At 33.2% G+C, this 24,237-nt stretch overlaps 2 protein-coding genes across 2 annotated transcripts; both read right to left on the bottom strand.

Annotated features, from left to right (window-relative positions):
• Window positions 1-7,205: 7,205 nt before the first annotated feature.
• On the bottom strand, window positions 7,206-9,727 carry LOC104876579 (olfactory receptor 5K3). Its single transcript, XM_010644710.1, has 2 exons — window positions 9,659-9,727; window positions 7,206-8,149 (listed from the first exon to the last, which is right to left on the bottom strand). Exon 2 carries the CDS (start codon window positions 8,136-8,138, stop codon window positions 7,206-7,208), a length of 933 nt encoding a protein of 310 aa, XP_010643012.1. The 5' UTR covers window positions 8,139-8,149; window positions 9,659-9,727.
• Window positions 9,728-16,525: 6,798 nt separating this feature from the next.
• LOC104876411 (olfactory receptor Olfr180) lies at window positions 16,526-17,446 on the bottom strand. Its single transcript, XM_010644399.1, has one exon. The coding sequence runs from the start codon at window positions 17,444-17,446 to the stop codon at window positions 16,526-16,528; it is 921 nt and encodes a 306-aa protein (XP_010642701.1).
• Between the last annotated feature and the right edge of the window lie 6,791 nt (window positions 17,447-24,237).

The following is a 24,237-nucleotide window of genomic DNA, read 5'->3' as shown; positions in this document are numbered from 1 at the left end:
TGAAAAAATGGAAATAAAGTGTTTGTAAATGGGGAGGGGAGGAGGGGGTGAAGGGAGGGCAGGGACAAGGGGAAAAATGAGAATCAAGACCTATTATGTAAAGGTACAGAATCCCAATGATGAATGTAACTGTATTGTATACGTAGATTGTACCAATAACCTCAATTAAAAAAAAACAAAAAAACAAAAAAAATCCAATATCCAATATCTTAGTAAATGTTCAAAAACCAAAATCCTTCACATTAAATCAGGAACAGGACAAGTATGTCCACTATCACCACTCCTGTTCAATATAGTTTTGGAAACATTAGCCACAGAAATTATACAAGGAATAAAGATAGGAAATGAACAACTTAAATTGTCATTATTTGCAGACTACATGATACTCTATAAAGAAGATTACAAGAACTCTAACGAAAGTATTCTAGACTCAATAACTAAATTTAGTAGAGTAGCTGGATATAATATCAACAGACAAAAATCTATAGCTTTCTGGTACATTAACAACAGATTCACCGAAAAAGGAACTGGAGAAACAACTTCCTTCACAATAGTATCCAAAAAAATAAAATACCTAGGAATCAACCTAACAAGAAAACAAAATCTTCTACTCTGGTAGGCCTCTAAAAAAAAAGAGATAAAAAAGATGGGACTTGGGATTTATTTCAGTGGTTCTGCTGCCTGTCTCACAAACTCAAGGTCCTGAGTTCAATCTCCAGTACCATTAAAGAGAAAGTAAGTGGTGGTGGGGTGGAGAGGGAGTTCTGGGGATTCACTTGGGCCTTTGAGCATGCGAGGCAGGCGCTGGATCCACTGAGCTAAATACCTGGCCCTCTCAATCACTTTTGAAAGATAATTTGCAAGATATATCAGCCTGAATTGACATTTGCTTTTCTTCAGGACTTGAAACACTTCACTTCAAGATATTTTGGTCTTTAAGTTTTTGTTGAAAAGTCTGTTGTAAGTCTAATTGGTTTACCTCTTTATGTGATTCATTGTATTTCTCTAATATCTTTTAAAATTTGTTTCTTGTATTGGACTTCTGGGATTCTTAACTTTGATACGTTGTGGAGAGTTTCTTTTCTGATCATGGCTAATTGGAGTTCTATATGCCTCAGTTATCTTTATATTAAATTGTTTCCCCATGTTTGGAAAGTTTTTTGCTGTCATGTTTTTTTTTTCAGCTTTAATTGAGTTTATTGGTACATTTTAGGGATACAGTACAGTTACATTCATTGTTGGAATCTTGTACCTCTACATGACAAGTCTTGATTCTCATTTTTTCCCCTTACCCCTGCCCTCCCTTCACCCCCTCCTCCCCTCCCCATCTACAAACACTTTATTTTCATTTTTTCATTATTTCACATTTTTTTCTTTTCCCTTATTACCCTTCCCCTACCAATCCCACCTTCCCTACACCTTTAGCTCTTTTCTTCCCATTTCTAAATGTCAGTTATCTTATTAGGATCTAATGTATTATTGCAGATTATTCACACCAGGGAAACTATTCGGTATTTACATGTGTGACTTATTTATTTCACTTAGGAGTATATCTTCAATATGTGTCCATTTTCCTATGAATGAATCTATTTGCTGTCATGTTTATAAACACTTTTTTGTGCCATTTGAGCTGTCTTCTGATTTTTCACTAATTCCAATTAATCTTAGATTAGTCTTCTTTCCATCACTTTGTAACTGTTGGATCAATTTGTTATGTTGTCTTATTATTTTTAAGGTATCTCTGAATATTTGTTCTCCAACATCTACTTTAGCTCCTAGTTTTTATGCTCTTCCCTTACATTACTCACTTCTATAGCCTAAACACTCAATAGAATTTTTAATCACCTGAATTTCTGTTTCATTACTTTTTTTTTTTTTTGATACCAGGGATCAAACTCAGGACCTTGCATTGCAAAGGAGGCAGCAGCATCACTGCATTAAATCTCCATTCATTCCTTTTTATGAATTCTAATTTTTGCTAAACTAGTCATTAATGTTTTGTATCCTTTTGTTTAGTTCAGCTACCTTTTTGTTAGTGTCTTCTATGAATTTGTGAAACAATTTGCTTATTAGATCCATTTCATGTTGATGTATATCTTGTTTGAGTTCACATAGTGCCATATTAATCTGTTTTTTATCTCCTAATACTTTTCAATAATTTAGTAGCATAGCTTTTGATATCCTTCCCCTTGATGCCTCGTGGCCTACCTCATGTTTCTATTGTTTTCTTTTTGTTCTTGTTCTTATTGTATTTGTGTTGAGGTTTGTAGGTAGTGTAAGTGTCCACTTTTCAGCCATCCACTGTGTACATGACTAATTATAGGCCTTTGCCTCTGTCCCAAGATCCTACCATCTGTGTTTATTTGGGCGGGGTGGCTGTAGTGTATCTGCCCCAGCTCCCAGTTTTCTGGGAAGGGCTACAGTGTTGTTAATGATAGGCATTCCAGATACTGGAATACAGAGAAAATCAATGATTTGCAACAACTATACTACATTGGTAATAACAATAAAATCAGCTACAGTAACAATTGAATAGCAAACTGGATACTGACAAACCCTAAGAATCTAGACTGTACCATCCTTAACAATAGAAAAATAATCTGTAATTGTAATATAAACACCAAGACAGACTAAATTTTGATATTTACCAGATGAAACAACTATAGCTCCAAACTAACTATATAAGACTAGTCAGCACTAATGGCATAGAGTTAACTCTAAAGATTCAGAAAGCTTAATGACTATACTACTACATATAGAAGAGCAATGAACCAAAAAATGAAAGTAAAATTTTCAAAATTAATCAATGAAAGGTGAGAAGAGGAGAGAAAAGTAAGATAGAGGAGACTGAAGAGAAAAAGAAAGTAAAAGTATTAGACAAAAGTAACAGAAAAGAACAAACAAGCAACAAAATAAACAGAGCAAAATAGAGGAAGAAAAAAGAAACTAAGGAAAGAAAATGAGTTAAAACATTCCTTCTGTCTCGACCTACCAGTAATCCATGTGTGACTGTTCCATCAGGCAGCTTGTACCACTGGTACTTCAAACAGATCTAATCACTTTTATTGGTCTCTTTACTAAGAAATTAATAGAAGTCTACAAATGGACCAAATCTAGTTACTTGAATTTGAATAATTACTACCCAAATATAAGTATTAATACTATTGATACCAGTGAAATTTTAATCAGCACATTTATTTCATTAAATGAAAAGAAATTAATTTATATTTATAAATATATTACCAGTAATTAATTTTCTAAATTTTTTATGTGGAAGTCTTACAATAATTAATTTGATGGATACTAATATCTTTTAAATTTTTGTTCACTCCACAATTTACACTTAAAATGTCACTTTCATGCAACTTTCAGTTTATGTCATTTACACTATGACTCAGTGGGAACCTTGATGTTATTTCTAAAATCTACTGCTGAAAAATTGTGATAGCTGTCTGTTAATTTTTATTGTAGAATTTTAAAAACTGAAAAGTAATGACAGTGAAATATTTGATAAATGTGCTGAATAGTATTAGGGCGTAATCGGACCCCAAATTGTCTGGGCAAGGGTATGACAAAGGATAAAATAGACAGACACAATAATTTATGCAAGTGAGTCTAGAGGGAGATATACCTACAGTGGACACTCTCAACAATATCCAGATTGACCCATTTTTATTAGAAAGCCAAAAGTACAGGGGTGTGTGTCATGCATCATTTATGGAACAGTGACTACCAGTGAATGTCAGTAAGTATGTAACTAATGTGTAATGGGGAACAAGATTAATATGGAATAGAAACTTCCCTCCACCTGGATGACTACATTCTATATATCATCCTCAGCAAAGTTAACTTGTCTTGGGAGTGCTAGTGCTTATGAGGTTTTCTACACACAGCCAGAAAACCTGTGGGTTTTTTAATTAATGTTTTTGTTCCTGAAACAGGTTATATTGGCCTCGGACTTATAGGACCTCAGTCATATAACCTGATCCCCAACAGACAAGTGAAATGGACACCACTGAAAATTATTTGTACAGAAAAGGTGCATATGAGGGTTACTTTACAGTACAAAGATGCAGATATAATAGATAAGCAAGAATCATGAATGTCACTATTAGTTTTTAATCAGTTCCAAAACAACAGCTTTCATAAACAAGCCTAAATATTAGAAAGATATCTTGTATTATATGATCAGGAAAGTTGGTTTATTTTAGTTGTGTTTGGTCTGTTTCTGTGATTCTTCAGCCACTGAATCTGTAGAGGATGATTTTCTCACATACTCGTCCATGACTTGGATTTAGTGCTGTAAGGACTATGAATGGGTGGTGCAGAAATATATAATAAAAATATGTATTATGAGAAAATGGGAAGGAAATCAGTAGCTATAACTCTGAAACTAAAAATGTCCAGTAAAATAAAGAATGTAAACAGTACTATCTATTCTGATTCAGACATTTTTGGTCTCTTTATTTGTTTATACTCTTAAAGCCCATTAGGGTCCTTAAATAGCTTTTGTTCATGTAGGCCATACCTACTAATATTTACTTTATTAAAAATTAAAACCATAAAATAAAAATATTAATCACTAAAAAATAAAAATAATAAGCACATTATAGAAGGCCTACTATAGTTATACTTAAGACATTTTGAAGGAAATATTTACTGCAGGCAAATATATGTCAGGCTCTGAGTACTGGTGATATACAACAAGTGATTTAAAAATAAGGTGTATTCTGACAATTGTTTACAGTAAAAGACATATAGTCATTTATCTCCTGCGAAGTACTCTTCTTCACTTTCAACAAACATCCCACCATTCTTACCACTTTCTGAAACAGTTCTAGAACTCTTGTTTTGTGAATGTTTCTCTGAAGAGTGATTTAAAAAATCAAGGAATTTCATTGCTTAGTGGCGTCTAATGAAAGCGAAGCCTTGTAAAAGTTGTTCAATGAGTCTTCGACTACCTATTCACTGGATCTGGTAACCTGTGACTTCTGTCTCTTGTTCAAAATCGAAAAGACTATGAAAGGTAAATATTTTGAACAAATTCAAGTCAAAAGGATGCAAGGACAGAGCAACTAAAGACAATAATGTAAAAGGGTGTCCAGAACTGCCTCAAAAAGTGGCAAGAATCTTGGGAAAAGTCTGTTTGAAGTAAAGGAAAGTTTTTCAGGGGAGATAAGTAACAATGTGTCCTTCATTGTTTTTTTTTTATTTAAATACATACCATATTTTATTCCAACACAGTTATCATTTACTACTTATTTTTCTTTAAACAATTATTTAGATGTGTGTACCCCTGTCCTTTTTAGACTGTTCTCAAATTCCATTCTCACCACCTGGTGCGTGAAATAACTAAGTTAGTCTGATTCTAGTCTCCTGTTAATCAATTACTACATCAATTTTAAGAAACATGCGATCACCTTACCCTGCAGCCAGGAAGACTCCAGTGTCTGATTCCTTAAAATAAATTCACATCCTTAGGGTGGCATTTAGGAATCTCAGTAACTTGCTCTACTGCCACCCTTACTTTCTATACTGAGCAAAACCTCAGTCCAACTGCTCACCACCTTGTTGCTTCTGTCGCATAGTTTAACTTCCTGCCCCGATCCTGGTGACATACTCATTTCCAAAAGGATTGACTCTGCTCATGCTCATGTCTCATTTTCTTCAGCTGTGAATGTTTTCTCCCCATCTTTTAAGGTACAATTTACTGTTAATGTTAATTAATAACTAAATACTGCCGGCAATGTAGACTTCAACTTCTAAATTCCCAAGGATGTGAAAAAAAAAACCCAAAAACAAACAATGCTGACGCAAAATCCAACTCATCCAACTTACCTGAATGAGCTTGTGAAAGCTCCGCACTATGTCAGTGTTTGAGGTTTTCATCCACTAAAGGCATTTTATGCCCACTTAGCTGGTAATAGATATGAAAAGTCTAGCAAAGTGTGTAGTATATTTTCAGTAAATTACCTTTCTTTTTCACATATGCATTTAATTATATAAAAAGTGTTTTTATTTTAATATTTTATGGCTTTTTTGCCTCCTTTAGTCTTGAATATGTGCATCTTTTGTTAGGGCTGTGAACATGTAAATATTTTTCTTGGAATTAGTGTAGTTATTTAGTATTTATGATGACCAAGAAAATAAGTAATGTGAGGAAGAGAATTTTTGCCTCCACTTATGTATTCAGTACCTACATTATTTTATCTGTTGAATATATATAAAATTATATAAAAAATTAAAATCTATGGGGATTTTGGTATGAATGACACAATTTTCACCAAAGATTTATATTTCACCAGTACACACATACTTCATTTCAGATAATTTGAGAGTAAAACATGATTAATATTAAATAATAATATGTTCATGATTAAAAAATAAAGATGTAGAATTAATACATACTCAAACATAATCTGTCAAAAGAACTAAATCTGAGTAAAAAATAAAATTCAAAACATTCCACGGATGATGTTGCTTTAGAAAAACAATGTTTCAGAATGTAGAATGTACTTGAGATTGTAAGATTCAGATTTGATAGTTTAGAATTTTGTCTGGTAGACACCTTTTAAAATACTTTCATTCTAACATTTGGTGGATTTGTCAAAAATTGTGATTGTACACAGATCTTCATCAGTAATTACATAATTCCTCTCTGATGGGTTCTAGTACATTAGATTTTGATTAAACTTTAGCAAAATGTTTCCTTTCCAAACTAATTTGACTCAGAAATCATGATGTGTCAATAATTTAATATTTTTAAAAAGGTTCCTTCTTGCTGGGTGTGGTTCACACTCCTGAAATCCCAGCACTGAGGCAGGAGGATGGCTGTGAGTTTGAGACCAGCCTGGGCTACATAGTGAGTTCCAGGTCAGTCTCAACTACATAGTGAGACACTATCTAAAAAAACCAAAAAGAAAAGGAAAAAAAAAGTTCCTTCTTTTCACTTTCTCACTATGTGCAGATCTTGAAGAAAGTATTATCAAATTATAATTGATTTTCTAAGGAAGATGGTGACTTCTTTGTAAATGGGAAAGTGTGAAGGGGGTGAAGGGAGGGCCATGGTATGGGGAAAAAACAGAACCAAGACATATCATGTAAAGGTACAAGATCCCAATGATAAATGTAACTGTATTGTTTGCTTTAAATGTACCAGTAAACTTAACTGTGAAAAAACGGAAGATGGTACTTGTTTCAGGTTGCTACAATAATCTCTTTTTCACAACTCCTTTCATGACATTTATTACTTCCTTATTTCTTAGACTATATATAAACGGGTTCAGTAAAGGAATTACTAGAGTATAGAAAATAGACACAGGTATAGCTTTTTCCCCTTCATTGACAGAACCTGGTCTGGCATACATGAAGAGAAGAGAACCATAGAAGATTGACACAGACAAGAAATGAGAAGCACAAGTAGACAAGGCTTTGCCTCTTCCTTCTTTGGATTTCATTCTGAATATAGCAAAAAGTATAAAGATGTATGAAATTAGGACTATAGTAATAGTAAATATTTGAATGGAGCCTGCCAGGATAAATAATATCAATTCATTGATATAAGGATCAATACAAGAGAGTCTATATAATGGAAGGACATCACAGAAGAAGTGGTCAATTTGATGAGAACCACAGAAACTTAACCTAAATAAAAATCCTACTTCAATCATGGGATGCAGGTTTCCTGCTATGTAGGCTCCCATGATCATGTGAATGCAGAGTTTCTTTGACATCATGGTGTGGTACTGCAGCGGGCTGCATATGGCCACGTAGCGGTCATAGGCCATTGCTGCCAGAAGAAAGCAGTCTGTGGTCTCAGCAAGACAGAGAAAGTAAAACTGTGCCATGCACTCATAGAGGGAAATCCTTCTGTCCTTAGAGAAGAAGTTCTCTAGCATCTTGGGAGTGATGGCACAGGAACAGCAGGAGTCCATCAGAGCCAGGTTGCCCAGAAAGATATACATTGGTGTGTGAAGCCGACGTTCCATGTAAATCAAGGCCACCAAACCTAGATTTCCCACCATGGTGATGAGATAGATGCCAGAGAACAGGACAAACAGAAGGATCTTCAGGTCTGGGAGATCTGTGAATCCTATGAGGATGAATTCAGTGGTCAAGGAATGGTTGTCTTCAGTCATCTCTAAGTTGCCTATTGAGATAGGAATTATGAAGTAATTAGATTCTAGTTGAGATAATATAACATGCTTTCTCAGTTTCTTTTTACACAAGAAGTCTCTCCTTAAAGCATCCCATGTGATCTTTAAAATATAGCTATTTTTATCTTGGGAGGCATTTGTTTTCTTAAAATGTCAGCATCTATGTCCTCAAGATGTGACTCTCAAAATTCAAAAGAATATTGCATAATTTCTAGGAAAAGGCATAGTGTGGAAAAAGGTTATCTTTTTTAATCCCTGCAAGAATAGCAAAAAAATGTAGAGCACCTATATTTGCTTCTTTTTTCAAATAATTTCAGTGTTAATTTTATTATGATGCCTATAGTAAATTTAACATCAGTTTTCTTATGTTGTATATTTTTATTGCTGAGAAAAGATTTTATACATTCTTCTACAGGAGTGAATTTTTTACAATATCATATTACTGATTGTTCCATTTATGTCTTTGAGAGTGCACAAAGATGACTAAAGACGAATGATGATGGGCACTATTGATCTTTAAAGAAAATTACCTAGGAGAGCTTTAAAAAAAAATTCACTATTATTTTCTGTCCCATCCCTTTCCCCAGTGTCACGCCCATTTTCATAAACACTGTGTCCATGTCAATATTCTCATTCATTTTTCCCTATAAAATTAAGTCCTTCCACTGTTTTATGTCATAGTTTATATAGAGTGCTGCTTCAAAAAGTTTTAACTGAATATCTTAGACCAAACTGATTTAGATTTCTGAATTGTAGGCATGTCTTTTTTTAACCAACAAAATCTATAATTTCGTGATTATAATCTACATTGCTTTACTTTTCATATGTATCCAAATAATTTTCTTAATAAGAATTTCGAGGTTAGTTGTTACATACTTCTGTGAAAGGAGTTCTAAAATGCTAAGCAGAGAGAGAATTAATTCCAACCCTAACTTCACTTTGATAACCTGGAATGGTCTACCTTTTTCTCGGGATCTTAGTGATGATCCTTTGTAACAGCTTTGCCTCTGCCTATTCAAACTGTTAACTGTGAAGAATCTACAGGAAAAATATTCAAAGAGAATAGGAGAAGCATATAGAGAAACAGACATCTTTCCTTCTCCTAAGCAGACTAATTGCTACTATTTTTCTGATTCCTTTGAAAAATATAAAAGTTTATCTAAAGTATATCATAATAGATAAAAAGCTAGTAAAAGTAGGGTCAACAGTACATCTCAGTTTTTAACATTTAGAAAGGAGAAAATCCTGTAAGCTCTAAAAGAATTTTTGAAATCAGACTTTTTTTTGTTTTAAAAGGTTATTTCCTCTTTTTACTTAATGATCCACTGGCACATAGTGATTGACATATCTATTCTTATAAATCATATGGTCAAATGGGTTTGTATTTCTATAATCAAAATATCAAAAGACACATGAAAGAAAACTTAAGACATATAATTAAAGTGCAATTCACTATCAATTTCCATGCTTGACATATTTAACAGAAAATACTGTGGTCTTACCTGTATATTTTGAAGCTGTATCTTATAATCAGACAGTCAGATGAGTCTTAGTATTGTTCCTCATTTTAGTTCCCCATGTCATTTAATTTTGAGAATAGCAAAGGAGATAAGAAAGTAGTTAAAATTTAGGGACAATAGAAATTAACAAGTAATTCAAGGAAGTAAGCAAATAAGGCTTGCTATAATTAAAAATAAAAGGAAATTAGAATATTAGCTAGATTTTATTGACAAAAGCTTTTTAAATGTCCTGTTTTAGGGAAATTCTCAGAATATAAGAACACATGTACGTACTTTGCTCTTTAAAGCATTTGAGGTTAAGAGAATGGAAGTTTCAGAGTCTATGTACAAGTCGCTGTAAATAATCATGTCCCTTACACTGCAAAGTTAAAGTTTTCCATCAATTCCTAAAGGGATTTTCCTACACTGACATCAGTGTATTTCTCTGGCTATACTAAGTTCTAAAAACACATAAACCACTTGAAAGTAATTAAAGATGCCCTGTGAGACAATGAAGTTCAACAGCAAATGACCTTCACTAAGGTCTGATGATCATCCTTCTGATTTGCACGTATCTGACCATGTTTTTTCAATTCTGTGCATCACTCTGTGCATAAAATATGAACCAGGAAGAAAGTAGTCTCTATCTCATTTGATCCCTTCATGGAGGAAGTGAAATTAATATGGTTTATGAAAAAGTAATATTTTGAGAGGAAACTAGAAGTTTTGGTGGGTTCAACAAGGGTCATCAACTTTAGTCTGTAGTTTGAATTCATCCTCCTGCCCTAAAAAGTGTTCTCAAAATTTAATACTATTATTTTCCTGTAGACTATTTACTAAGATTGTTCTATCTTTTGTGTTCATATCATCTGCATTCTTTTGTTTATCCTAATTCCACTAATTCTTCTTCACTAAACTCCATGTTTACAAGTTTGTAAATCTTTAATTTGTTAATCTTTCCCATTTCCCACCATAACCATCTGGGTTTAGAGAAAAAAATTGTAATATACCCAATCCCAGTTTTCTAACACTACGAATAGTGTCTGGCATTTTCAGTGCTCAGTATTTGTTGAATGAATTAAAAATGTATTTCCTTGTTTATAGTGGCACAGTTTGTAATAGCTAAAATTTGGAAACAGACCATTTGTTTTTCTTATATTTGATAAAAGTGACACATATCTTCCTTTATAACATAGTTTCCACTTTACAGGTATGAAGTATGTGTCCCTGAATTGTATCAAATAGCTTTGAGTTAGGGATGAGTTGATACCTTTTGGGGGTCTTTTTGGAGCAAACCTAGCTGAATCCTCAATTACTATGTATTACCTTGATTCCTAAAATATATACAGTCCACTAAAACTTCAATAAGTAAAGGAGACATATATGTGGTGTAATGAAGATGGGAATAAGAACTTTTTAGGTTTTTCACATTGCTCCTGACAAGAAGCTCAAAGGAGGAAAATCTGGAAGATGGTGACCTATAAGAATAAGGAAGCTTTATAAGTGGAAATGCCCTTTCAGGTGAACTTTACAACATAAGCAGGGTTAGAATTGGCAGATAAAATGGGCAAAAGTAACAGAGAGAACAACATGAAAAAACCCTGGCAATTTGAAAGAGCCAGATGCAATTAAAAATTGAATAGTAAAGTAATTTGCTGGAACCAACACTCACAATGTAAGAGAACATTTACAAATGAAATGGAAGACAGACTGTTAGATTGCAAATTGTCCTATTCAATTTCTCATTATTTTTTCTTCTCTCACCCACCATTGCACTGCAACTGCCTTGTTAAGGTCAAAATCCACTCTAAATATCATTCCAAAGAACTTCTGATTAACTTCCTAACTAAACTGTTTGATAATACTGGAATTCTCCTCACTTTTGTCTCTATAATAATAACACTCACTCGTTCTAGTTTCCTAGTTGTTCTAGCTCCACCTTTTATGTTAGTTCATATTTCTTTCTTTCTGCTATATAATGCTTGTGCTTCTCTGGGTTTGTCCTTGTCCTCCCTCTTCTTTCATTTGGGAACAGGCCTTTGATTATCCATTTCATTTATTGTGAGTTTCGGTTCTCATCCATCTGCTTTCAGTTATCATCTTGCATTAGAAGAGAGACTACAACTGCATTGTTTGTACATTAATGCTAAATACAAACATTTAAGATATAAATATATGCATATCTCCTTTAAATTAGGTATATATAACAGTATACTAAAATATGTATACTAGAAAAAATATAAGCAAAAAGTTCAGAATAAAATTTAAGGAAAGAAATGGTATAAACATTTTATAGTATGTATGAATGATACAAAAGTATATTAAATACTCTTGTACTATTATTAATTAAATGGCTATAATATATTTGGAAAAATGTCTGTGCTATTTGACCATTATTTTTTAATTATTACATGGCAGGATGACACAGAAATTCAAGAATATGCTTGTATTAATTTTCAAACTTTTAATGTTTTGCAAAAATTTTTTTTGGGGGTGCTGGGGATCGAACTTGGGTCCTCGAGCTTGCAAGGCAGGCCACCAAACCCCTGAGCTAAATTCCCGGCCCTCTGCAATGTATTTTTACCTAGCAAATAATAATTGAACATTTTATGGGATATAGTGTGATAATTTGATACATGTAAACAATGTGTACTGATCAAATTGTGATAATTATCATTTTCTTAAAATATTCATCATTTTTTTTTGTGCTTGAAGCCTAAGAATTCCCCTCTGCTATTTGTTTAAAAATATAAACTGTCTTAAATTCTAATCACACACTGCAGTATAGAAGGACCAGAACTTATTTTTCCTATCTAACTGCATTTTGGTACTCATTATGCATCTTTTGTTTACCCCTTCTTTTTATTCCTCCCAGGCACTAGTCATTGGCATTCTTCTCTCAACTTCTATTTTACTTTTTTTAGCTTCCATCTGTGACTGATCACAAATGATGTTTGTTTTTCTGTACTTATTTCACAACGTAGTATCCTTCTGTTCCCCTCCATTTTTCTGCAAATGAAAAAAAAAGACTTTGTTCTTTTCAGTCTAATAGTCCCCCAAATGAGCTATTTTGGCTGCATATCTTGTTATTTTTATGGCTGAACAATATATCATTGTGTGTACACCACATTTTCTTTATGAATTCACTCATTAGTGGATGCTTCTTTTGATTCAATATGTTAGCTATGGTGAAAGGTGCTGCACAATAAACATAGTAGTATAGGCGTCCCTTTGAAAAACTAATTTTACGCATTTAAATATATACTCAGAAGTGAGATAGATGGATCATTTAGTAGTTAGGTTTGTAGTGGTTTTGTGTGTGTGTTAAACACCACACCTTTTTTTTTTATAATGGTTATACTGATTTGTATCTCTTCCTTTTTTTTTTTTATACCAGGGATTGAACTCAGGAACTTGTGCTTGCGAGGCAGGTGGTAACACCACTGAGCTAAATCCCTGGCCCCTGATTTACATTTCTATTTGCAGTATGTAAGTATTATCCTTTCACTACATACTTGTCAGCATTAGTAATTTTTTTTTCCTTTTTTCCCCCCTTTGGATGAAAATCATTCCACCTGGGTTGAAATGATAGCTTACAGTGATTTTGATCAGTATTTTTCCCTGAAGAATAGTGATGGTAAGCATTCTTTTTAATATTATTGGCCTTGTATATATATTCTTTCAGCGATGTCTACTGAAATCATTTGCCCATTTTAAAATTAGAGCTATCTAACCTCTCTAATAAATGGTGTTGGAAAAACTGGATTTCAACCTGCAAAAGATTAAAACTAGACCCTTATCTCTTACCATGCACTAAACTAAAATCCAAGTGCATTAAAGATCTAAATAATAAAAAAAAGAGTCACTAAAATTGCTGGAAGATAAGTTAGGCAGAACTCTTGAAGACATTGGCATAGGAAAAGACTTTATGAATAAATCCTTAGTAGCTCAAGAGCTAGGAGAAAGAATCAACAACTGAGATCTCATATTATTAAAAAATCTTCTGCACTGCAAAAGAAACCATAAACAGAACTAAGAGACAAACTAAAATGTGGAAAAATTTTTTTACCAGCTACTCTTCAGACAAGGGACTATTATCCAGAATATATAAAGAACTCAAAATAATCATCCCCCCCAAATATAAAGACCCGATTCAAAAATGGACATCTGAAATGAACAGACATCTCTCAGACAAAGAAGTAAAAGCAGCAAGTAAATACGTGAAAAAATGTTCCACATCATTGGTCATTCAAGAGATGCAGATGAAAACAACACTGAGATTCCACCTCACCCCACAAAGAATGGCTGCTATCAAGAAATCAAGCAATAACAAATGTTTGCATGGTCCTGCAGAGAAAGGAACCCTTCTCCGTTGTTGGTGGGAGTGCAGACTAGGGCAACCACTATGGAAATCAATATGGAGATACTGCAAAGAGCTGGGACAAGAGGTTCCATTTGACCCAGGCATCCTTCTGCTGGGTATCTTTCTAGAAGAATTAAAAGAATCATACCACACTGATATATACACAGCTATGTTTATAGCGGCACAGTTTGCAATAGCTAAAACTTGGAAACAGCCCATGTGACAGACAGTTGGAAACTGGATAAAGAAGATATGGTTTTTCTATAAAATGGAATATTACTCAGCCATAAAGAATGAGAAATTAGATTCATTCATTAGAAAATGGATACATATTGAGGATATACTCCTAAGTGAAATAAATAAGTCACACATGTGTAATTACCAAATAGTTTCTCTGGTATGAATAAACTTTAATAGCACATAAGATCCTAATGATATAATGGACAATGTGAAATAGGAAGAAAGGGGGTAAAGGTGTAGGGAAAGGGGGAAGGGTATGGGAATGTTAATAAGGGAAAAGAAAAAAGTGGGAGAAAATGAAAAAATGGAAATGAAGTTTTTTTTAAAGCGGAGAGGAGGAGGGGGTGAAGGAAAGGCAGGGACAAGGGGAAAAATGAGAACAAAGACCTGTCATGTAAAGGTATAAGATCCCAATAATGTATGTAACAGTACTGTATACCTAAAATATACCAATAAACTCAATGCATAAGAAAAAGAATGAAATTAATCTGTGGGTTATTTCTAAAGAAACAGGCCATATATAATAACACCTTCAAATTGTACCATTTATTAGTTTATTTCCCATTCTGGGAAAAAATAGCTAATATGCCAATTTAAAGGAGGAGGAGCTTATTTTGGCTCAGTTTCAGAAGTTTCAGTCAAAGGTCATCTGGCTCCAAGGCAGGAACATCTTTGCAGAAAGGCGTGATGCAACAAAGTTGTTTGCTTCATGCTGGTCAAGAAGCTGAACACAGGAGAAGAACCAGTGAGGAAGTTGCCAGGAACCAGATATAGACTCCAGGTCCTGTTTACAAGACCCACTCCTTCCAACTAGGCCATGCCTCTTATTAATCCATTGAGCCATGAACTCATCAAAACCTTAATTCATCGATGAAGTTAGTGTTCTCACAATCCAATCATCTCATCAGAAGGCTCTTAAACCAGTGGATAATTGAAATTAACTGAAGCCAAGGCAGTTTATGTAAGCCTGAAATCCCAGCACTCTGGGAGGCTGAGGCAGAATGATGAATGTTGAAGTACAGCCTGTGCAGCTTAGTGAGAATCTCAGCAAGAATCTGTTTCAAAAATGAAAGTGAAAAAGGGGGTTGGGATGTAGCTCAGTGTGAAGGTCGTGTGCCGTATTCTCCGTTAACTCTAAGACGAATAAACAGTCAACATCAAAGTTTTATCCAAAAAAGTCAAGAGTAAAATGAGAAGGAAGCAGGAGAGAAGATAAAGAGAACAATATAAAATGTAGTAATTACTACTGGACTTCGGATTTAGAAAGAAACTGTAGACAAGAGAATATTTTTAAAATTACATAAAAATCATGAGTACATGTATTTCAAAATAAATGTTATTAGATTATAACTATCGTAAACAAATATTGACTAAAAACACAAAAAAGACAGCAGCACTCAAAGAAATTATTTGCCATAAATACTTGCATATTTTAATATATTTTTTCTGTAAACAATAGTAAAAATAAACATATACAATTTTGGTAAATCTTGTTGTACTAAAAAAGCAGTATTTTCATGAACATGTTTTAAATTTTTATTGAGTGTTTAATATGCAAACCACTCTCTAATATTCTGTAATATGTAGCACAGTTTGATGCCTTCAAAATAAAAATAGCATCAGATAAAGCCTCAGATAATACCTCAGATAAAAGAAAAATTTACCACTTTGTTATATTCAGTGTTAGTCTACATAATATATATTTATTTTTCTCATTATTTTCTTTTGTTCATTCTAGGAATTTCATGTAAATAAAACCTTATTGCAGCAGGTATAATTTACTGCAATTAGTTTGTTTCTATTCTATCTCCCTTTAAACTAAACCACATGTATCTGTCAGGTCAGTTTTCCAGAAAACAATTATCATTTCACTTTTCTGCTAGAGAGTGTTAAATGCTTTAAAAACTTTACCAAGAACCAGATAAAATTTCTTCTGTTAACTAGAAAATATTACTCAAGACTCTTTCCATACTTCAGTATTTAATTTTGAAGCTATGTTGACATACTGAGTTTTGAAACAATACCATCTCACAATTCCATGAGAGTAATGACAGTTGGTAAATACAGTTACTACTTAGTTTTCATTGCTTTATACTGGTTGTATAATGGATTAAGACATCAAATAGTTTTAAAATTCGGTTCATATATGTTTTAACAAACACAGCCTATTGATTTAAAGATAGACCTTTTAAAAAAATCTTTTTCTATGTCCACTTTTATGAAAAAATTTCATAAAATGAAATCAACTTGTGGTAGATGAAGCTTGCCTAAGTATAAGTCCTCATAACTTTTTTTACAGCATTTATTACCTCCTTATTTCTCAGGCTATATATAAAAGGGTTTAATAATGGAATTACTACTGTATAAAATATTGCGACTGGTATATCTTTATCACCTTCTTCGAATGGTCGAATATACATTAGAAGACAAATGTAGAATATTGAGACAGAGAGAAAGTGGGATGCACAGGTAGAAAATGCTTTACCTCTACCTTCCTTAGATTTCATTTGGAAAATTGTGGAAAGAATGCAGAGATAAGAAATCAAGACAGTAGCAATGGTAAAGACTTGAATTGGCATTGAAAAAATATATATCATTAGTTCGTTAATAAAAGGATCTGTGCATGACAGTCTGTACAGTGGAAGAATGTCACAAAAAAAGTGATTAATTTGATTAGACCTGCAGAAAGTTAACCTTAACAGAAGTCCGACATGAAGCATAGAATGAAGATTACTAGCTATGAAGGTCCCAGTAATCATGTGAATGCAGAGTTTCTTTGACATCATGGTGTGGTACTGCAGTGGGCTGCATATGGCCACATAGCGATCATAGGCCATGGCTGCCAGAAGAAAGCAGTCTGCAGTTTCAGCAAGACAGAGAAAATAAAACTGTGCCATGCACTCATAGAGGGAAATCCTTCTGTCCTTAGAGAAAAAGTTCTCTAGCATCTTGGGAGTGATGGCACAGGAACAGCAGGAGTCCATCAGAGCCAGGTTGCCCAGAAAGATGTACATTGGTGTGTGAAGATGGTGCTCTATATAAATCAAGGCCACCAAACCTAGGTTTCCCACCATGGTGATGAGATAGATGCCAGAGAACAGGATAAACAGAAGGCTCTTCAGGTCTGGGAGATCTGTGAATCCTATGAGGATGAATTCAGTGGTCAACGAGTGATTTGCCTTAGCCATTCCCAATTTCCCAGCTGAAATGTAAGATGTAAAGATATTAATTAAGATTATGAGCAGAGTATGTCTAATTCATCACTTCTAATTATTCTATATACAAAAAAGAAGAACTATCTTAAAAGCTAGTACATAATCATAGGTCAAGGCATGTGAACAGAAATGTATCATGGAATATTCACACAGGAAACTCTATATAGGTTTTGAAATGTCTATGTGAATGCCTGGTGCGGAAACTCCTTTTCTACATGAATTATCTTGCACTCATTAATAAATCCATATATGTAATTCATATATTCAGTATATGTAATTTTGCATTTCCTAACATAAAAAAACATTTTAAGTGAACTTTTTCTTCACAAAAAATTAACAGGTGCTACATATTATCCTATGAGATTTATGCAATATTTTAAAAAATTGCTCTTTTAACAGCTTTTAAGTGAAAACATGGCTAATTTTTAGAAACTGCACAGAACTGTGAGTTTTTTTTAAAATGTTTTCTATGGCTTATTAGTCTTTTCCAGATAAGATCATCAAGACATTTGAAAGAAAGATCTATTTATCTTTTAAGACAGCATAAGAATAAAGGACATCTTTGTACTTTTATCAAGAAATTTAACGAAGATATTTTATATTCATTTTAACATCTTTTGGCTTCTGTTCCTGTCTTGTCTGACAAATTTTTCCTCTTATCTATTTGTCTTAATATTTCATGTCCATAGTTTTGTGTCTCTTATGTATATCTCACATTATAAGACTTAGTACAAAGGGTTCACTCACAGCATGAGTAATGTTCATGATAAATATCTACCTTGTACTCTCTGAAACTCATCTTCTTTTTTTTTTTTTAGTCTCATAGAGGTCCTTCAATTATGCATTTAAATTTACATACTTATCTACTCACAATCTGTCATATATGGATTGGAGTCTAATGAACACCCAAATTAATTATATATTTACTATAGTCTGGCAAGTACAATATTATAATATTTCAAATGAAGAAGCAATATGAGTTTTTAAGACTCATAAAAGTATCTTTGATTTCTTCCAGAAACTGCTAAAATTTCTTGGCTTTAGTATACTTCAGGTACACAATTTTGGAGAAAAGCCTACAATAGTTATTCAAAGTGCATTGTTTTAAAAACATATTTTGGTTAATATTTTTCTGTTTCTTATTCTTGCATTGCTGAATTTAATGCAGTGTCTTTAAAAATTCACTCACATGGTAGGTTTCTCTATTCACTCACGTATTAGTTTTTTCTAGTTTTATCACTAAAATCTTATAATCAAATGAATAAAATAAAGTATCTCTCATACTCCATGTCTATAATTCTTTTAAAATATTTTTCAGGATTATGTTTTGAAAAATATCTGTAAAAATATAAAAATACATTTTATTATTATTTTAATAACATCTAGTGGTAAATCAGCTGAAAATACTTATGTAAATTCTGGTAAAAATACTTGTTTTTTAGTGATTATCATTTTCTTTTTTAATAATTTTCTTAGAAGGCATTCTATAAAACTCTTTTACTCATTCCAAAATATAATCATGTGTGTGAATCAGAAATCAATTTCATTATTCATTCCATAAATACTCTACACATTTTGTAGACCTACCTGTATATTTGCTGATAAAAAGATGATTCTTTTAAACTAAGGTTAGTCAAACTGATCCACTTACTATGTCTCAGTACTTCTTTGCAAAGTGTCTTCAATTTATAGATGAAGTAACAAAGTTAATAAAATGTAATCGATAAAATATGTATTTACAGAAATATATCTTTGTGCATATTTATATCATAAATAAATTAGAAATCCACCATCATACTTTGAATTCACAAAATAACAACATTTTAGAGAGGCTGATTGGCCATGTATGCTGTTTTAATAGAAATTAAGAATAAAAACTTTGGTCTTTAAAACATTGGTGAATACATTATGAAAATAGGATATTCTCTCCACTCATAGGTCAGTAACAATAATTATGTAGTTGTCTCAGGGCAAAATTTAAATTGTCCATTCATCTCTAAAGGGATTTGCCTGGCATTGCCATTAGGGTATTTCTGCAGAATCTCCCGATATGAGAGCGTGGTTCCCAAAACACCAGTAAACCAAACAATTAAAGAGGGATGCAGTTTGAGACTTTAAAGTTTCATCAAATGGCCATCACTAAAGTCAGGTTAAGGGTCGTCTTGATTTCATATTCCCCTCCTTCCATATTGTCTATCTAAAATCTGTAGTTGATAGAAAAGATTTGTACTGATTAGAGTGGAAGTTAAACGACTGGAAGAGAGATTTGGATTTGCAAAGAAGCCAAAACTTTAGTGTGATCAATACAATTGCATGCCTTTCTTTCACTACCTAAAAAGAATGTTATTAAAACCTATAGATTTATTCTCTGAAAATCTCTGACATTGTGTTCTTTACTTTCACTTATTTAAGATATAGTAACTGCATAAAATTATTAAAAATGTTACTAAGCACAATTTGTAGGTATTTAATACTTGCAAATTCGTGAATTTGGAGATAACTGTATATCATAATCAATGTCATAATCATAAGCTATATTTTTCTTTTTTGAGGGAGGTGGGTATTGAAGACTTCTGCATGTTAGGCAAGGGCACAACCAACAAGCTATACCCCGAACTTAGGTCACTTTTTAACTGGACTCGTAGCTTCATCCTTTCGTACTATTGTTATACTTTTATGCCCTAAAATGATTTCGGATGCACTTTATTATTTGGACCAACTCTTTGTCCTTTACCTTAATATTCCATTGGCTCCAGAGACTAGATTTATAGCACCTATGACTTTATTTTCTACCATTTACCTTTAAGAATCCATATTCAGAGACCAACTCATCACTTCTCTATTTCTCAATGCACTAGATTTCAGTATTATTTATTGAGACTCTAGTCCTCAGATTAAATACTCTTTAACATACATCTATCTAAATGCTATCCAATCTTATATGAAGTTTGATTCCCACCATGAAGACGTTTTGCCTATGAACATTCAAATGAACATTCAAATGAAGCCTGATTAAGAGCTCTTTTATCATGAATAACTGCAATGAATTTTCAGATTAGAAATTTGAGGACATCTTCATGGTAGGAATCAAACCTAATATAAAATTGGATTAATATATACAATATATATGTTATGTATCAGTTAAAATAAATTTAAAAACTAAAATAAAATTGAATGCTATTTTCCTTAAGAATAGAATTATAAGCAAGATATTTATAAACACAAAGAAGGATTTAACTTAGGGTTCTAAGAAAAGACATTACCAAATATATGACATTATTGTGGAAGGATAAATTAAATTATAACAGACAGAAGATGTCTGAAAAGGCATGATAGCTAAAGGAACAAACACATGATTTAAGAAAAAAAACAAGGATGCTTAAAGTTCAAAGTTTATTTAGGGAATGGAGAGTAAACAGGGCAGTGAGATTGTAGGTACCTGCTAGGAATAGGAGGAGTTAGAAAGTTGGGGTGTAACTGACTGTACTTCTGCTGTCTACATTTGGTCACACTACTTTCTTGCTGCTATTATTACTCAATTCCTAATTATCAAATCTAAAGTATTCCTGTTTATTACTACATCAATCAATTAATTATATGATTTGACAGTATTAACCACACTTTGAAATTCATTCCCTCCTTAGAATTCTGTCATAATTCTTTTTATTCGTACATCTCTGGTTATCCTTCATGTTTTCTACTACATGTGTTTTGTTTCTTTCTTTCACAATCATTGAAACAAGTGCATCCTTAGGTACATTCAGAAAATTGTGTGCTTTGTTTTAAATCTAGTCACTAATTTATATAATACTTTTCTGATGTTTAGCTAGCAAATAATCATATTCTTTGATGTCAATAAGTTGTTTTTTCTGGCCAGTAAAAATTTCCTGCATTACATATTTTTTAAATGTTTAAATTGAGGTTTTTACACAGGTAGAAAAATAATGTTTTTGAGTTTTTAAAAAATATGAAAACATGCATTTTTAATTTATTATTTGTATTTTTTCTAGAAAAAAATCATATAAGGATAATATGGAAACATCCCAAGCATATTTTCAATATTCTATCTGCACTGTATGATTTCCTTTTTTAAGTAGTTACTGTTCATTTAGCTAATCATTACACTTCTGTTAACAGATGAAATAAAAGTATTTATTACTTTAAAATATTTAATAAGTACTTATGAGAAATTAATCTTCAAATTTAGAATACCTACCTTTTGTTAGAATAACAATATATGTTATCCTGAATTCCACAATTATTTTAAATATTGACGTCATACCCAGTGAACCTTTATACTGTACTACATGGTTACTCATTGTAAGATGTCACAAGGGTTTGACTTATATGTTCATCAACAGATGAACTGATAAAGAAAATATGGTATTTACACACAACAGAATACTACTCTGCCATAAAGAAAGAGAAACTTAGTCTATTTATAGGAAAATGGATGCACCTTGAGGCCATTAATGTTAAATGAAATAAATCAGACCCAGACGCTTAAATATCGCATGTTTTCTCTTTTATGAGAAAACCAAAGTATAAATAAGGAGGAAAATAGAAGATAGATAATAGAAAATAGGAAGCTAGATCTTTTTCAAAGGAGAAGGAGAAAGAGATGGAGGGCAGGGAGATAGAAGGTGGGAAAAGGAGATAAAAAAGAATTAAAATGTATACATAGACCAACTCAACACTAAGAGTGTAAACACTATGTAAACATTATGAGAACATGGACCAAGAAAAAGGAACAGGATCAAGAGACGGATAGAGGGAGAGAAGGGAAAGGGGGTGAAAAAAAGGAATTAAGTAAAAGGAATGAACTCTTAGCTGTGATAATGAAAAAAATAAATAAATACTTCCAGCATACAATGGCGCAGGGTAAGCATTCCTATTCCAAAAGGAATATGATAAAAGCAGACTGAAAACCAGCAAGGCAAATGGTAAGTTCCTTAGTTCCATGTTCAGCATCTGGGGGGCCTGGGCAGTCCCAGTGGTTCTGCTTTTTTCAGCCTACATGGACTCTCTTATGGGCTGGCTCCATTTGATGCCTGAGTTTTTCTGAGCAGACATTCCTGGGGTGCCCACTGTGGTATTAGCTTCACCCTCACAGCTTCATGCATCACCCTTTTCGTGCCTCCTGGCAGGGACTGCCACCCTGTCACGCCATATTGACTGGTCCCTAAAGCCTTTCTCTGAATTCTGGGTGGATGCTTTCAAGACCTCCTAACTCTTTTCTTCTGGATGCCCGTAAAAGCAGCACATGGATGACACCAAGGTCTGCCAGCTCAAGAGATATCTAGACCCCCTTGGACAACAGCTGCAGTGGCCTCTGAATGCCTGGATGGCTGAACTCTGCCATATATTTCCTCATGCAGCCCTTGAATGGGCACCTTAAAGCTCTTATCTCAAAGCAGTCTCTCAAAAAATTACCATTTTATACTCCTGAGCATGTGATTTTTGAAGTCTTGCCAATTACTGTGATGTCTGTAAGCTATCTTTCCTGTTGTTCAGGTGCAAATCACTTGGCTTACTTTTAAAGCACTATCATTTCAGCAACCATACTCCCTCTTGTCTCAACTTTGTGTACACACCCTTTTGTTGTAAAACTGCAACATTTTCACATCTTTTGTCTCTGTTTTTGGTTTCTAATTCTCATTGGAGATCTAACTACAATCACTTAGCAATACCTATGCTATCACCTGAACACTGAACTGCCTTGAACTTTCCTCTAATGAATGAATTAATATATTTAGATTAATATATCTAAATCATCCTCATACAAGGCCTTAGGACTTGAACAAATTGTGGACAACTTCTTTGCCAGAGTGTAAAATATGTGGTTCTAGTACAGCGTCTGTAATAGTATTCATTTACATATAAAACCTTGAGCTTAGCCTTTACCATCCACATTCACATCGAGGATTTCATTCTTCTGAGTTCTAACTAGGGTGCCATGGAAACTGCTTACATTAGTCAAGGGCTTCACTTGCCCAGATCTCTAAACCTTTCAAACTTGCTCCCATAAATCACTTCCAAAACTTCTCTTTTAATTATCATATATCAACTTGAGTTGACTAATAAATGACTAGCAGACGAGAAAGCACATTTCTTGGTATGTCTGTGAATTGTTTTCAAATAAGATTGGCATGTACTCCAGGAAGGTAAGAGGGGAAGATCCACCCCAACTGTGGATTGCAACATCCAATGGGGGTTGTAGCTTGGATGAAATAAAAGGGAAAGAAGGAGGAAGTTGGAACATGTTTCAAGATCTCCATTCTCTTGGAAGGGGTGAAACTTTTCTTGCACTCACCTGTTGACATCAGACTTAGTTTCTTCAGCCTTCCAATACTGGCTCATGTCAAGGACTCTCTAAGGAGCTTCCAAGCTTTTGGTCTCAGGCCAGTATTGAATCTTTGACCCCTTTTATACCACAGCTTCTTGCTGCTTGCACTGAGCAGTTACTAGATTCTTTGGCTCGCCAGTGCACAGAGAGCCACTGTTTTTGAAACCATAACTGATACATCCTCTTTCATTATTTTATAAACACATAAGCTAATAACCTCCTTTGCAATTTATATAAATTTGTATAAATAATGCAAGGAGATAGTTATATTTTTCTATGTTGCTTTAGAAAACCCTATCCAATACAGATTTGGGTACCAAAACTGGTTCTAGTGAAACAGAACTTCTATCATGAATTCCTTAAATCTGTTTAGTGGTTCCTGGAGATAAATCTGTAATTTAGTAAGATATAAAGTTGC

The sequence above is a fragment of the Fukomys damarensis genome, unplaced genomic scaffold, assembly GCF_012274545.1.
Source record: "Fukomys damarensis isolate Sample0158 unplaced genomic scaffold, DMR_v1.0_HiC HiC_scaffold_24, whole genome shotgun sequence".
Taxonomy (NCBI): Eukaryota; Metazoa; Chordata; class Mammalia; order Rodentia; family Bathyergidae; genus Fukomys; species Fukomys damarensis.
Note: the sequence above shows the minus strand (reverse complement) of the source record. Positions and strands in the feature narration are given on the sequence as shown.

Bases quoted from the DNA above. Each gene is read 5' to 3' on its own strand.
- LOC104876411 (XM_010644399.1), bottom strand. From the start codon at position 17,446: ATGGCTAAGGCAAATCACTCGTTGACCACTGAATTCATCCTCATAGGA.
- LOC104876579 (XM_010644710.1), bottom strand. From the start codon at position 8,138: ATGACTGAAGACAACCATTCCTTGACCACTGAATTCATCCTCATAGGA.